The sequence below is a fragment of the Mytilus trossulus genome, chromosome 12 (assembly GCF_036588685.1).
Source record: "Mytilus trossulus isolate FHL-02 chromosome 12, PNRI_Mtr1.1.1.hap1, whole genome shotgun sequence".
Classification (NCBI taxonomy): Eukaryota; Metazoa; Mollusca; class Bivalvia; order Mytilida; family Mytilidae; genus Mytilus; species Mytilus trossulus.
Window position 1 is genome coordinate 37,767,842 of NC_086384.1, and position 14,845 is coordinate 37,782,686.

General features: G+C 32.9%; 1 protein-coding gene across 1 annotated transcript; it reads right to left on the reverse strand.

The window, feature by feature from the left end:
* Window positions 1-2,039: 2,039 nt before the first annotated feature.
* On the reverse strand, window positions 2,040-10,194 carry LOC134693305 (frizzled-4-like). Its single transcript, XM_063554059.1, has 4 exons — window positions 9,915-10,194; window positions 5,322-5,558; window positions 2,819-2,945; window positions 2,040-2,278 (listed from the first exon to the last, which is right to left on the reverse strand). The coding sequence occupies exons 1-3, from the start codon at window positions 10,057-10,059 to the stop codon at window positions 2,827-2,829; spliced, it is 501 nt and encodes a 166-aa protein (XP_063410129.1). The 5' UTR covers window positions 10,060-10,194; the 3' UTR covers window positions 2,040-2,278; window positions 2,819-2,826.
* Window positions 10,195-14,845: the final 4,651 nt, after the last annotated feature.

Here is a 14,845-nt window from a genome sequence, read left to right on the forward strand (position 1 = left end):
TACTCACAAGCCACTGATCTCAATATAATCAGCTAAAATACGGCAAGCTTTTTAGAAAAGCTATTACTTGTCTTCTTGTAATCTTCAACATATTGAAGTTAAGAAGTATTTATTTATGTAGATAAAAACAAGATGTGGTATGATTGATATTGAGATAACTCTCCGTTATAAATACAGAGACCAAACGTCATAGATCATAGACTACTGACTGTATAGCTTTCACTAATTAGAAAACCCATACCGCATAGTCAGCTATAGAAGACCCCGAAATGACAAATGTAAAACAATTCAAACAAGAAAATTAAACATCTTATTAATGTACTTACAAACAAAGAACGAAAAAGAAATAAGATATATATCAACAACCGACAACCATTGAATTATAGTTCCTAATTTGGAACAGGGACACCTTCAAAAATTACCATTAAACAGTGCATATGTTCCAGACCGTATGAGTATTTGGACCGTACGCGTACGGTCTGGACCGTTTGCGTATATTTTCAAAATACGCATACGGTCGGACCGTACGCGTACGGTCTGACTTATATTAAGAAGTTGGTCACGTTTATCAGATACAAATGTATATAACAGATCAACATAACTTATATCTCAAATTAATGTAAAAAGTTCAAAAGTAATTGAAATAAAACAAAATAATGGTATAACTAATAAAAAAAATCACGTTTATTTAATCTGTTAATCGCCTGTATTTAGCATGTCAGTAATTCATAAATTGACGCCAAGTATGCTAATTGAAATTGAAGTTATCGGAAGTAAACTTAGAGTGGGAGGACAATCGTTTTAGAATATTAAGGAACTTAAAAAAGAAAAAAATAATGCCAAGCAACGTGCCTGAACAAATTATGTTACTGTAAAAAAAAAATGACGTTCTTTGTGGAAGTCAGTGTCACCTTGAGTACCAAAATAGGATTCATGGATATATAAATAAACACATTTTAATTTCAATTGTTCGCTTAATCATTTTATCCATATACATGTAATAAAACAATTAACTAAAAATAATGATACGCGTACGGTCCAAATACTCATATGGTCTGGAACACATATACAGTGTAACCTGCCTAATCTGACACCTTAGTATTCCAACATCCTGCTTTAACCGACACATTTTCATGGTCCCAAAATATGCCTATCCTTGCAGAAAAAAACTGAGTGTTCCGACACCCTGCTTAATCCGACATTTTCTCTGACCCCCAAGTGTATCAGATAACACAGGTTGCACTGTACATACAAAAAGGAGATTTCGGTTTTGTTTTAAAGATTCGATAGTTATGCACCTAAGACCGAAGAACGAAAAACTTATATCAGCAAGCCACTGTGATGGGTCTTCAATATGACCAATAACCCCAAAAAGGTAAGATATTGGAGTATCAAAGGGCCCAACGATAAATAGGACGAAAAATTTCAGAAGAACCAATTATCAACAAATTAGAGAAAAAAACATTGATATTGAAAAAAAAAATACAGGTATCAGAGAGAGAGAAAACATTGATTAATACTGGGCTAGCTATTATAAAATTGTTTTAAGAATGGGAAATGAAAAAAGGAACAGAAGTTTCGTGTAGCTGTTCCTCGTCTCAAAATTCTAGGTAAAGCTTCAACACGGATACAAAGCTCCCACATGATATGCATATACATGTATGATCGTATGTGTTTTGTAGTGTAGTCGTGAGAGTTGTTCCCTTTGTATAATAATCCCTATTTGTCTTGTGATTATATCTGACTCTGAAATAAACATGCTTTAGAAATAAATGTGTGTTTGTTGCTCTTTAAAAGCAAATATAACTTTGGCGGTATGTGGGGCATTGCATGTCCCCCACGTACGTAATACACAGCAAATTGAAAACGGTCCACCGCATCAGATTGAGCGGAATCATTTGCTATAAATTTATTATGCCGATAGGTTAGCAGTCTGCAGTTACCTTACTTGTATTACCAAAAAACTATGACATACATCACAGGTCATGTGACAAGTTCAACATAATCTAATAAATTATAATTAAAACAAGGAACAAAAGTTTGAAACAAAATCGTCTATATTTATAATCGTAGACATTATTCTAACAGGTTGATCTTGAATGGTCATCCAAAAGTTCTATAAAAGCTTATTTCATATAGATCTGTAATTTAAAAACAGATAGTATCAACAATACAACATTTTTGTTTTATCAACCACATGCAGCATTGGTATATTGTCTTGATGCATTTAATAATAATACAACTATAACGCTGCGATTATCCCAAACTGTATATGGACCTACAACAAAAATAAATATCGTAAAGCACATGTATAGTATAATAGTCAATTTTAAATTGTCGACTTGGACAAATTGTTTCTAATTTTATAATGTTTAACACTAAGTCAATCCTTACTACTCGGCCGTTCTACATCTATTGAAAAAGGCCGAGTAGTTACGATTGTTCTGAAATATGTCATATGTTCATTATATTGATTCGGTCTTCGCTGTCAATAAAACCGTATGGAAGGTAGTGTTTTGTAAATTGTTTGTTTTATTCCGTTGTTTTTCGTATTTTGTCATGATGTCTTCGGTTTCTTTGCGACTTGTAAGTGATGTTGGTTTTACATTCGGTATCTTTCGCCCTTTTTTTTTTTGGTTATCAAATCAGTATAAAATTGAGAATGGAAATGTACAAACATCTTATTTCTACATTAAAGTTACAACAATCAGAGAGAAAAAATACAAGAAATAACTAGGTTGATTAAACAGATGATAATGTTACTTGTATTCTAAATCTGTAAGAATATTAAGGTTTAATTTCCATACAAACCTCGTACCTTTCACTCTATGGCATACTTATACAGCCACCGTTTCCTGCAGTTACTTTGGATGGGAAAATTCCACAAAGTGTTTCAGCCATATGCAATCCTGGCAGTTGGTTTACTTTACAAGTCGTAATTACTTCTGAAATGACAAAAGAAGGATTTGCACACTGCTTCAGGTATAATAAATGATTTGCATTTATATTTGCTCTGATGCATGTACATGTATATATATTTGTATTAGTAGTAATAGGCATGTTACGAAAAGGTATATTCTCGACGCTGAGGTTGACAAAATACACTTTAAATTTGGGGACGGTGTCAAAACATTGACTATAGATAAGAATTAGATCATGTGCGTCTTGATGAATTCAAATCACAGTTATATAGAACATCATTATGTAACATCCTAATATTATGACAATTGCTTTTGTGATATTGATGCTATCATACGACATGAAAGGTGTCCGCGTGCAAGAGTGGGTGGGCTAGAAAAAGGGGGGCTGAGAGTTATACAAGTTCATTCGATTCTAGATTGATAATATATACATAGTAAGCCAGTTAAATAATAGTTTTATTGTTGTATTACAGTTCCTGAAGTTTAATGTGTCACTCCACTAATCCCGCACAAAGCTCTACAGTCTGATTGATTTATTCTCTCGGATGTCTCCATCAGCTTCCAATAACTCTGAAAGTTTTGAAACGCCTTATATCGTGTTCGACATATACCCGCCACTCTGATATACGCAAATTATTTTTTTTTACATTTTCTTCTTTCTGCTAGTGGGTTAGCTCTTAGTTGATGCCTTTTTTCAAATCTAACCCTAAACTGGAATCCGCTTGTATTCGCTTCACTTATGAACAAAGTGTAGAAGTCGGCCGAGAACCAGCTTAATCTAACCCTAGCTCCCTCCCTCTCCCTGAAAAAAAAATCTGTTAGGTCCATAGAGTAGTAATAGGTACACGTCTTTTAAAACGCCATTATATAATTTTTTTTAGGAAACCCCTAGCATCGTTAGCTTAAATAGTACAAAGACCCTTCGGTCATCGGTGTTAATTTTTTTTATTGTCATTTTCTTATGAAATGGTTGGCGAATTTCAACAAAACTTTCCCGGAATTTATAAAATACAAAATATCTGCATAAGGTGGTGTGAAGGTGTAAATGCAAAGTCAATATGTAATGCTTTTGAAATTCTGCAGGAAGGTTCAACTGATGAGTAGTGAGTCATATTTTACATAAACCTCTTATCGTTCTGAACAGGCATTAAATATTTGCCACTGGACTTGATGCAACCAATAGTCAATCAGTCACAAACACCTTATAAAGAAAATACTAATTGAGCTGAAACTCTTTGAATTAGGACAAAGTTGCTTGGAAAGAAATAAAGAAAGAAAATATATGCCCTCGAAGCTATGTGACCGGGAGTAATAATTTTCTAAACTAGAATGCAACATGTTTCAAGTTAAAATTGTAAAAAAAAAATCATGTTTATGTGTTTTAAAACAAACTCCGTTAGATAAAAATTTAGGTGGCAAATAACTGGATCAAAATACATACACTTCTTTGTGTGTTTTTCAAAACTATATGAAAATGACCGGTACATATATATTTACGAGCAGGTATAAAGCAGATTATAATACTTAAGATTATGTGCAAGGTCTATCATATTTGCAAGGGCTCGCCGAAATACATAGGTAATCTCTTTTCTGTTTTGACACAGTCCCCGCATTTAAAGTGTAATTTGTCAACCTCAGCGTCGTGAATATACCTTTTCGTAACATGTCTATTAAGAGAATGCTTTGAACAGGTTTATCTTCATATACGTATTGCTGTTGCACAGTTAAAATTTAAATTATTGTTGATAATTTTGTACTGAATGTTTCGTAAATACGTCTTGCAATGAGCTTCGGATGCCAACTCTACTAAACATTTTAACCTCCGTTTTGAGATTATACGATTCTATCAGTAATTTTTCTCTTGGTGTATATGTATTAAAAAAGGAAAGTCCATGCATTTAAGTAGGTGTGTTCAAAATACATGACTGTGATCAGTTCAATAATACAATTCTGTGAACAAAAATCTTAATTCAGATATTTCTTATTTGCATCAGTTAGAATTTACTGTTTCGAACTGACTCTGGGTCATATAAAAATTTACATGAAGCAGAGCTAAACTAGTTTTGTAAGTATTCAAAGATGCTTTTTTATACCGATCAGTAGTTATTATTACTTGTGCGGATTCAGGCGGCAGTGCACCAAGCGCCCAAGCGCATCCAACTTTCTCCTTGAAAAATTAAATGATAAGAATTAACGTTATTCAAAAGGATTTTTGTGTGTGTCAAAATACGGTTCTCTTATTTCTAATTCTCAGCAGCACCCCTCCCTTTCCCCAAATCAAATCTTCCAAAATTTAACACTATTAGGTATGGGTAAATTCGCATTCGTAATAGACCAGAATACTGTTTAGAGCACCCTCCCCCCACTGAAAGTTAGATGGTTGTTTCTAACTGGACTTACCTTTACAATCTTCCAAGCAAGGTGGTATTTTTTTGCCCTCAATGCAAATTGGAACGTGTATTGCGCATGCTATTAACTGAGACCGTGTTCGTTCTATGGTACAAAATTTAATCTGTTCGAGTATGGTGCCCAAATTTATATCTGCAATTTCCACCGAAGTATGTCCAAGATAGTTTGGAAAGGTTGTTACATTGAATCCATATTTAGCACAGTGTTTGCTTTGGATTGTCTGACAAGCTGTGAAAAAAAAATGTTAGAATAGTAAGTAATGTTGCCAATATGACAAAAGATACAGAGTGGACGTATTTTTTTAGTTGAATATCATTTTTTTTAATTTGGTGGGTATAGTTTTACCAAAAATAAAAATCGAATTACAAATACTCTAAAGGAATGCGTGCCGAATTTCTTAAAACATGAAATTTAATATCCAAGAATATGACAGTTTTCCTCAAACCACGAAAATTGGTACAACCAAAATCCGAATCCACAGAATTTTAACGACGGTGGTCTTGTGAGAGTGTGCACGCCGTGAGTGCAGGCGTGTACGGTTTTCCAAATTCGTTTCAACTGAAGAGTTTAAAAATAAAGTGTGTTGCTTTTCCACTAAGTGTGTTGCTTTTCCACTAAGCACGCGACATAAAGTAGTTAGAGCAAAGACAATTATCTAGTATATGTTAACTTGTGGATTATTTTGAAGTAAATAACCAAAAATAAATACATAAATGAATAGAAGAATGAGTACAAAAAAATCGAAATTAGTAAAAAAACAATGTCATATTATTCTAATAGTAGTTGCATAAAATATGAGGGTCTTGTCGAGGGTGATGAGTCTTATGTAGACGAAACGCGCGTCTGGCGTATAAAATTATAATCCTGGTACTTTTGATAACTATTTACACCACTGGGTCGATGCCACTGCTGGTGGACGTTTCGTCCCCGAGGGTATCACCAGCCCAGTAGTCAGCACTTCGGTGTTGATATGAATATCAATTATATGGTCATTTTTATAAATTTTCTGTTTACAAAACTTTGAATTATTCGACAAACTAAGGATTTTCTTACCCCAGGAGTAGATTACCTTAGCCGTATTTGGCACAACTTTTTGGAATTTTGGGTCCTCAATGCTCTTCAACTTTGTATTTGTTTGGCTTTTTAACTATTTTGATCTGAGCGTCACTGATGAGTCTTATGTAGACGAAACGCGCGTCTGGCGTATAAAATTATAATCCTGGTACTTTTGATAACTATTCCTGATTTCTGCATTATCATTATGGTTTTTATAAAAAAAAAAAAAAAAAAAAGAAGATGGTATGATTGCCAATGAGACAACTATCCACAAGATACAAAAATGACACAAACATTAACAACTATATGTCACCGTACGGCCTTCAACAATGAGCAAAACCCACACCGCATAGTCAGCTATAAAAGTTATTTACTTTCTTCTCTACTCTTTTTTTTATTTTTACCAATTGTCTCATTCTGTTGTTTTGCTTGCCTTTTTGTCTCCATTATTTAATGTTAACCAAATTTGTTTCCATGCTAAATAAAATCGGAGACCATCATTTAACCCCAACATGGCCCAAGACCACAATTAATGATCCCGCTTTTCGTTGTTCACGAATATAGTTCCCCTTAATTATAGTGTATTTTTTCTTTATTTTTTTTCTTTCCCTTTCTCATTCATTTCTTAGCTTTTCTGGGGTGGAAATGAAAGAAGAGAGCTGAAATAAACTTTTGGATGTTTTATTTTAACTGATTTTAACAAGGAAAGAGTGATTAGGCCAGGTGCAAAAAGGTTATATTTACACTTTTCGGAACATCTCTTGACTTGCCTATAGGGGTATGGATGTGTATTGGCTAAATTTGTATGTTGGGTGAAAGCAATCTTTCTGAATTTTGGATATATTTTTGGACTAGTACTATATATGACACACACAAAAAATTGGACAAAAAGAATCGGTGCAATTTTTTTAATGAGACAAAAAGTTATAAAGAACTAATAGAGGAATTAATTGTGGTCTGTGGCCACATCATGTAAGTAAGGGTTTTATTGATTTTGTAAGGATTTCTACGGAAGCCGGTTAATGTCAGGGTAGAGTTTTATTTTTAAGTCGTTAAACGACTTAGCTAACTTGTTTTAACGACTTAGCTAAGTTGTTATAACGACTAATCATATTCATCTTGTTATAACAACTTATCATATTTATCTTGTTATAACAACTTAGCTAACTTGTTTTAACAACTTAACTAACTTGTTTTAACGACTTAGATAACTTGTTTAAACAACTTAGCTAAGTTGTTATAACGACTTAGCATATTTATCTTGCTATAACAACTTAGCTTACTTGTTTTAACGAGATAGATAAGTTGTTTAAACGACTTAGCTAAATCGTTAAACGAGTAAGCTAAGTTGTTATAACGAGTTAAATTAGCAAGGTCGTTATAACAAGTTAGCTAAGTCGTTTTAACGAGTTAGCTTAGTTGTTTAAACAAGTAAGCTAAGTCGTTAAAACAAGTTAGTTAAGTTGTTATAACAAGATAAATATGCTAAGTCGTTATAACAACTTATCTAAGTCGTTTAAACAAGTGAGCTAAGTCGTTAAACGACTTAAAAATAAAACTCTACCCTGACACTAACCGGTTTCCGTAGATTTCTCCCTTGATCTACAGATAGGATATTAAACCGGGATGGTGGTTTACGCGCCCATAGCTCCCCAATTCGGCATTTGTTATATTATGAAACAAACAATTATTCTTTTTTTTCTTACTTACGAACCCTACCGTTTTTTTTTTCAAAATTATTATAAAGTTTCTAGAAGAAATCTTTAATTGCACAATAAGTTGACTCAAAATCTGAATTCGCACCTTGTCAGCTAAATATAATGCTTATTAATTTTACACGGTTGTCAATCCAAGCAGTAGTCGTACATAACATTTGCATGTTTTTAAGAGTTAAGTGTCATGTGAATTGATGTGTCAGTTCTATTAAAAATAGTGTCTGTACCTGTATAAATTGTGTACAAATTGCGTCTGTTCTTGTATATATTGTGTATAAATTGCGTCTGTACTTGTATAAATTGCGTCTACACTTGTATAAATTGCGTATGTACTTGTTTAAAGTGTGTATAAATTGCGTCTGTACTTGTATAAATTGCGTAAAAATTGCGTTTGCACTTGTATAAATTGCGTCTGTACTTCAGTTGTAGTAATTGCGTCTGTACTTGTATAAATTGCGTCTGTACTTCAGTTGTATTAATTGAATCTGTACTTGTATAAATTGCGTCTGTACTTCATTTGTGTCAATTGCGTCTGTACTTGTATAAATTGCGTCCGTACTTCAGTTGTATTAATTGCGTCTGTACTTCATTTGTGTTAATTGCGTCTGTACTTGTATAAATTGCGTCCGTACTTCAGTTGTATTAATTGCGTCTGTACTTGTATAAATTGCGTCTGTACTTCATTTGTGTTAATTGCGTCTGTACTTGTATAAATTGCGTCCGTACTTCAGTTTTATTAATTGCGTCTGTACTTGTATAAATTGCGTCTGTACTTCATTTGTGTTAATTGCGTCTGTACTTGTATAAATTGCGTCCGTACTTCAGTTGTATTAATTGCGTCTGTACTTGTATAAATTGCGTCTGTACTTCATTTGTGTTAATTGCGTCTGTACTTGTATAAATTGCGTCCGTACTTCAGTTTTATTAATTGCGTCTGTACTTGTATAAATTGCGTCTGTACTTCATTTGTGTTAATTGCGTCTGTACTTGTATAAATTGCGTCCGTACTTCAGTTGTATTAATTGCGTCTGTACTTGTATAAATTGCGTCTGTACTTCATTTGTGTTAAGTCTGTACTTGTATAAATTGCGTCTGTACTTGTATAAACTGTGCCGATCTGTACATGCATAAACTTAACTTTTAGTTTCTCATTTGTTTTTAATATTATGAAGGTGATTAACTTTGTAACCCCTGTCTAGAGTCAACAAGAAGTCATACCCTTTTCAGATTAACTGGCATTTTAGTGAAGGCGTAGGAAAATTCATTTCCATTGCAGTTACGAATTCAAGATTGGGAGAGGGCGGCTAAATATATTTTTCGCATAATATGGATGTTTTCATTATGTCTCTATCCTTAAGATATTACTAAATATTCTTCCAAGCAGAGATAATTATACATTACAAAATACATTTTGCATACAGTCATATAATTTAAGGAGAGAATAGAACATAAACTGTTAATCGTATAGATTGTTCAAAGAATCAAATATGTTCCGGAAACGTCCAAGTTCTATCCATTTTTCAATAATGATTTTTTGCAATTTGAAACCAGCAAATGAATTATTGAGATGATGTAGATTTACAACAAGTAAGTTAATTTTATGGTAAATAAAAAGTAAATAGAGATGAAATGATAAAACACGAATTAAAAATCGTGAATTATAAACGAATGAATACTTCTGAAGTATCTAAATTCATAGTAAATCGCATACATGTATAATGAAAAAAAAAGAATATATTGAAGCAATCGTTAATTAATAGTATAAATTGATATCTGAGTAATTTTAAAGTTTATGATCGAAAAAATAACTTACTTGGTGGAGCTATACCCGGAAAACCCGTTAAACCGGGCGAGCCATGCATACCAGACGAGCCACCGAATCCTGGTATCCTAAAACAAGTTACCAAAACGCATGAAATTGAAAAGAACAAAATTGCAGACACCACCATTAAAGCCATTTCTATCGCAAGATACTAATTTTGTCAAGAATAATAACCTATTGTTTTATAGACAAAACAACTATTAAATGAGGCACCTAAAGGATTTTCGGTAAATGACAATTCCCTTATAGATATTTCGGCAACTGACCAATTTGTAAACCTTTTTAATTTCTAAATAAAAATATGAAATGGAGTTTTTTTTTCTCTATATTCTTTAAATGAATGTCAATATTTTTCTTTGTGTAAAACCTGTGTGAAGAACCCTTAAGTGACCTATTACAATGAATAACTTATACAATATCTCGAGGCAATGGTCAACAATATTTCTATGTACAGGCCAAGAAAATTCAATTCATTTGGTTTACTTTAATTCGTACTTTTCGCCGATCTATGATTTTGATTTAAAACTTAATATGGAATTTATTTTTACTCAATTAAGTAAATTTTCTCAATTTTCAATTGAGTATCATGCATTTTTAAAATAAAATAAACAATCATTCCATCAAAAATTTTGTAATATTTTGCCTGAGGTAAGTAATTGACGTCACTTGTCCATTTGTGGACGTAGAAGTACAAGTTTGGACATAGATATACATGGCAATAGACGTCATTTTGGTCTCTCAAAATAGTGGATGTGATTTGTTGTTTGTTTTTGTTTGTTTTTTGGAGTTTTTTTCCTTGCCTTATTTTGTTTGCTTCGTATTTCAAAATTGAAGAAAGGCAGCTTTTTTATGTTTTTCTTTTAGAATACAGGAGAAAATATTTAAAATAAAATCCAGTTTCTAACAGAAATTTCAATGGAAAATATCCAAACAAACAAAAATCAATTTGGTTTCACCTTACCGGTTCAAACATTTGGACATGTAATTTTATGTAAAGACAATATATCAACTTATAATTAACTTATTATGTCCAGTCTTTGACATATGAGATGAGCTTCCAAACAATAAAAGGTCTTTTGATAGACATATATAGTTTAGACGAGTTCGATCAAGGTCATTGATCAAAGTCTTTTCAACTACGGTAAAGGGGGAGGGGTGGTTCTTTGTGAAAATTGTCCCGAGTTATGTCAAAGAACACATTTAATTATCAAAAAGACAAAGGAAACTCATAGTGATATTATATGTTTTAACTTAGAATTAAGCAATTTATTCTAAAAAAAAAAAAGACACAAATTTAAAAAGATAAATGGTCGATTTTTAATTGCTTCATTAAACGAAACAGTCATGTTTCATAAAAACTATTTAGACATAAGAAGATGTGGTATAAGTGTCAATGAGACAATTCTCTACCCTATTTAGACATAAGAAGATGTGGTATAAGTGTCAATGAGACAATTCTCTACCCTATTTAGACATAAGATGTGGTATAAGTGTCAATGAGACAATTCTCTACCCTATTTAGACATAAGATGTGGTATAAGTGTCAATGAGACAATTCTCCTACCATATTTAGACATAAGAAGATGTGGTATAAGTGTCAATGAGACAATTCTCTACCCTATTTAGACATAAGAAGATGTGGTATAAGTGTCAATGAGACAATTCTCTACCCTATTTAGACATAAGAAGATGTGGTATAAGTGTCAATGAGACAATTCTCTACCCTATTTAGACATAAGAAGATGTGGTATAAGTGTTAATGAGACAATTCTCTACCCTATTTAGACATAAGAAGATGTGGTATAAGTGTCAATGAGACAATTCTCTACCCTATTTAGACATAAGAAGATGTGGTATAAGTGTCAATGAGACACTTCTCTACCCTATTTAGACATAAGAAGATGTGGTATAAGTGTCAATGAGACAATTCTCTACCCTATTTAGACATAAGAAGATGTGGTATAAGTGTCAATGAGACAATTCTCTACCCTATTTAGACATAAGAAGATGTGGTATAAGTGTCAATGAGACAATTCTCTACCCTATTTAGACATAAGAAGATGTGGTATAAGTGTCAATGAGACAATTCTCTACCCTATTTAGACATAAGAAGATGTGGTATAAGTGTCAATGAGACAATTCTCTACCCTATTTAGACATAAGAAGATGTGGTATAAGTGTCAATGAGACAATTCTCTACCCTATTTAGACATAAGAAGATGTGGTATAAGTGTCAATGAGACAATTCTCTACCCTATTTAGACATAAGAAGATGTGGTATAAGTTTCAATGAGACAATTCTCTACCCTATTTACACATTAGAAGATGTGGTATAAGTGTCAATGAGACAATTCTCTACCCTATTTAGACATAAGAAGATGTGGTATAAGTGTCAATGAGACAATTCTCTACCCTATTTACACATTAGAAGATGTGGTATAAGTGTCAATGAGACAATTCTCTACCCTATTTAGACATAAGAAGATGTGGTATAAGTGTCAATGAGACAATTCTCTACCCTATTTAGACATAAGAAGATGTGGTATAAGTGTCAATGAGACAATTCTCTACCCTATTTAGACATAAGAAGATGTGGTATAAGTGTCAATGAGACAATTCTCTACCCTATTTAGACATAAGAAGATGTGGTATAAGTGTCAATGAGACAATTCTCTACCCTATTTAGACATAAGAAGATGTGGTATAAGTGTCAATGAGACAATTCTCTACCCTATTTAGACATAAGAAGATGTGGTATAAGTGTCAATGAGACAATTCTCTAGACATAAGAAGATGTGGTATAAGTGTCAATGAGACAATTCTCTACCCTATTTAGACATAAGAAGATGTGGTATAAGTGTCAATGAGACAATTCTCTACCCTATTTAGACATAAGAAGATGTGGTATAAGTGTCAATGAGACAATTCTCTACCCTATTTAGACATAAGAAGATGTGGTATAAGTGTCAATGAGACAATTCTCTACCCTATTTAAACATAAGAAGATGTGGTATAAGTGTCAATGAGACAATTCTCTACCCTATTTAGACATAAGAAGATGTAGTATAAGTGTCAATGAGACAATTCTCTACCCTATTTAGACATAAGAAGATGTGATATAAGTGTCAATGAGACAATTATCTACCCTATTTAGACATAAGAAGATGTGGTATAAGTGTCAATGAGACAATTCTCTACCCTATTTAGACATAAGAAGATGTGGTATAAGTGTCAATGAGACAATTCTCTACCCTATTTAGACATAAGAAGATGTGGTATAAGTGTCAATGAGACAATTCTCTACCCTATTTAGACATAAGAAGATGTGGTATAAGTGTCAATGAGACAATTCTCTACCCTATTTAGACATAAGAAGATGTGGTATAAGTGTCAATGAGACAATTCTCTACCCTATTTAGACATAAGAAGATGTGATATAAGTGTCAATGAGACAATTCTCTACCCTATTTAGACATAAGAAGATGTGGTATAAGTGTCAATGAGACAATTCTCTACCCTATTTAGACATAAGAAGATGTGGTATAAGTGTCAATGAGACAATTCTCTACCCTATTTAAACATAAGAAGATGTGGTATAAGTGTCAATGAGACAATTCTCTACCCTATTTATACATAAGAAGATGTGGTATAAGTGTCAATGAGACAATTCTCTACCCTATTTAGACATAAGAAGATGTGGTGTAAGTGTCAATGAGACAATTCTCTACCCTATTTAGACATAAGAAGATGTGGTATAAGTGTCAATGAGACAACTCTCTACCCAAAGCCAAATTATAGAAAGTAAACCATTATAGGTCAAAGTATTGTCTTTAACACGCAGCCTTGGCTCACACCGAACAGCAAGCTACAAAGGACCCAACAAATTACTAGACTAAGTGTAAAACTATTCAAACGGTAAAACCAACGATCTTAACTATATAAAAATACGAGAAACAAGAAACACCAATTAACCACAACAACAATCGACAACTACTGAACATAAGAATCCTGACTTTGGGCAGGTGCAAATAACTGCAGCGAGTTTAAACGTTTTAATGGTACCAAACCTTCACCCTTATCTGATACAATTTGATGCCTTTCAAAAAAATATAACTCTATTTTGATATGGGTTGATACGGTGTGTGGTATTTACAACAGAAGCGACGATGCAGCGCATCTATTTTGAACGGGCAAATATTCACCTTTTGATATGGAACGAGCTCTGACGTCCCATGGCCCCAGCTTGTCTGGCAAAACAGCCGTTGGACGTCAGAGTAATCTCGGACTTATCTGGACTAGGCGTTTGCCGTAGTGTATTTAGTGTATTTGTGTGTCTTTTTTCCTGATGATTAGTGTTTGTCAAACTGCTTTCTGTATCTTATTTTTCCTGTAAATTGTGTGGTTCAAATTTCCTGAACAGTTCAATATTTTGTTAAAATGAAAATTAAACGATCCAACTTAAGAAATAATTCTTAAATGCCATACTCTAGTCTCATTTCAACATGGGTAGGCATTATATATGTAAATATCTTAATACCGACCGTAAGTATAATTAATTTCAATTGTGACACCAATCACGTGCGACCCATGTTTTATTTGAATTAGAACATGACTTTGGATACAAAGCCAAAGAAGAACGTCAAATTAGAATATATTTCAGTCAAAGTTTGGGTACCCACTTAAGTCATTAATTGTAATAAGTAAAACATATTATGTTAAATAGTGAAACAAGGACATACATGTACAATGTATGTGACGGTTCAATGTCAAACATAATTATGTATCAATTGGTGAAAATATGTGTTTTATGATCCCGTCTGCCAAAACCAACATGGCCGACATGACTAAATAGAATTGTAAAATACTTTTTTTTTTATCATCTTGAAAACCAGTCACCCTTTGTGTGTAAAACAATGCAATAA

Excerpts from the sequence above, each read along its gene's own strand:
- LOC134693305 (XM_063554059.1), bottom strand. The coding sequence starts at position 10,059 with ATGGCTTTAATGGTGGTGTCTGCAATTTTGTTCTTTTCAATTTCATGC. Across the intron at positions 5,559-9,914 it reads TCCGGGTATAGCTCCACCAA|CTTGTCAGACAATCCAAAGC; the intron begins GTAAGTTATTTT and ends TTTTTTTCACAG. Across the intron at positions 2,946-5,321 it reads TTGCTTGGAAGATTGTAAAG|AAGTAATTACGACTTGTAAA; the intron begins GTAAGTCCAGTT and ends TTGTCATTTCAG.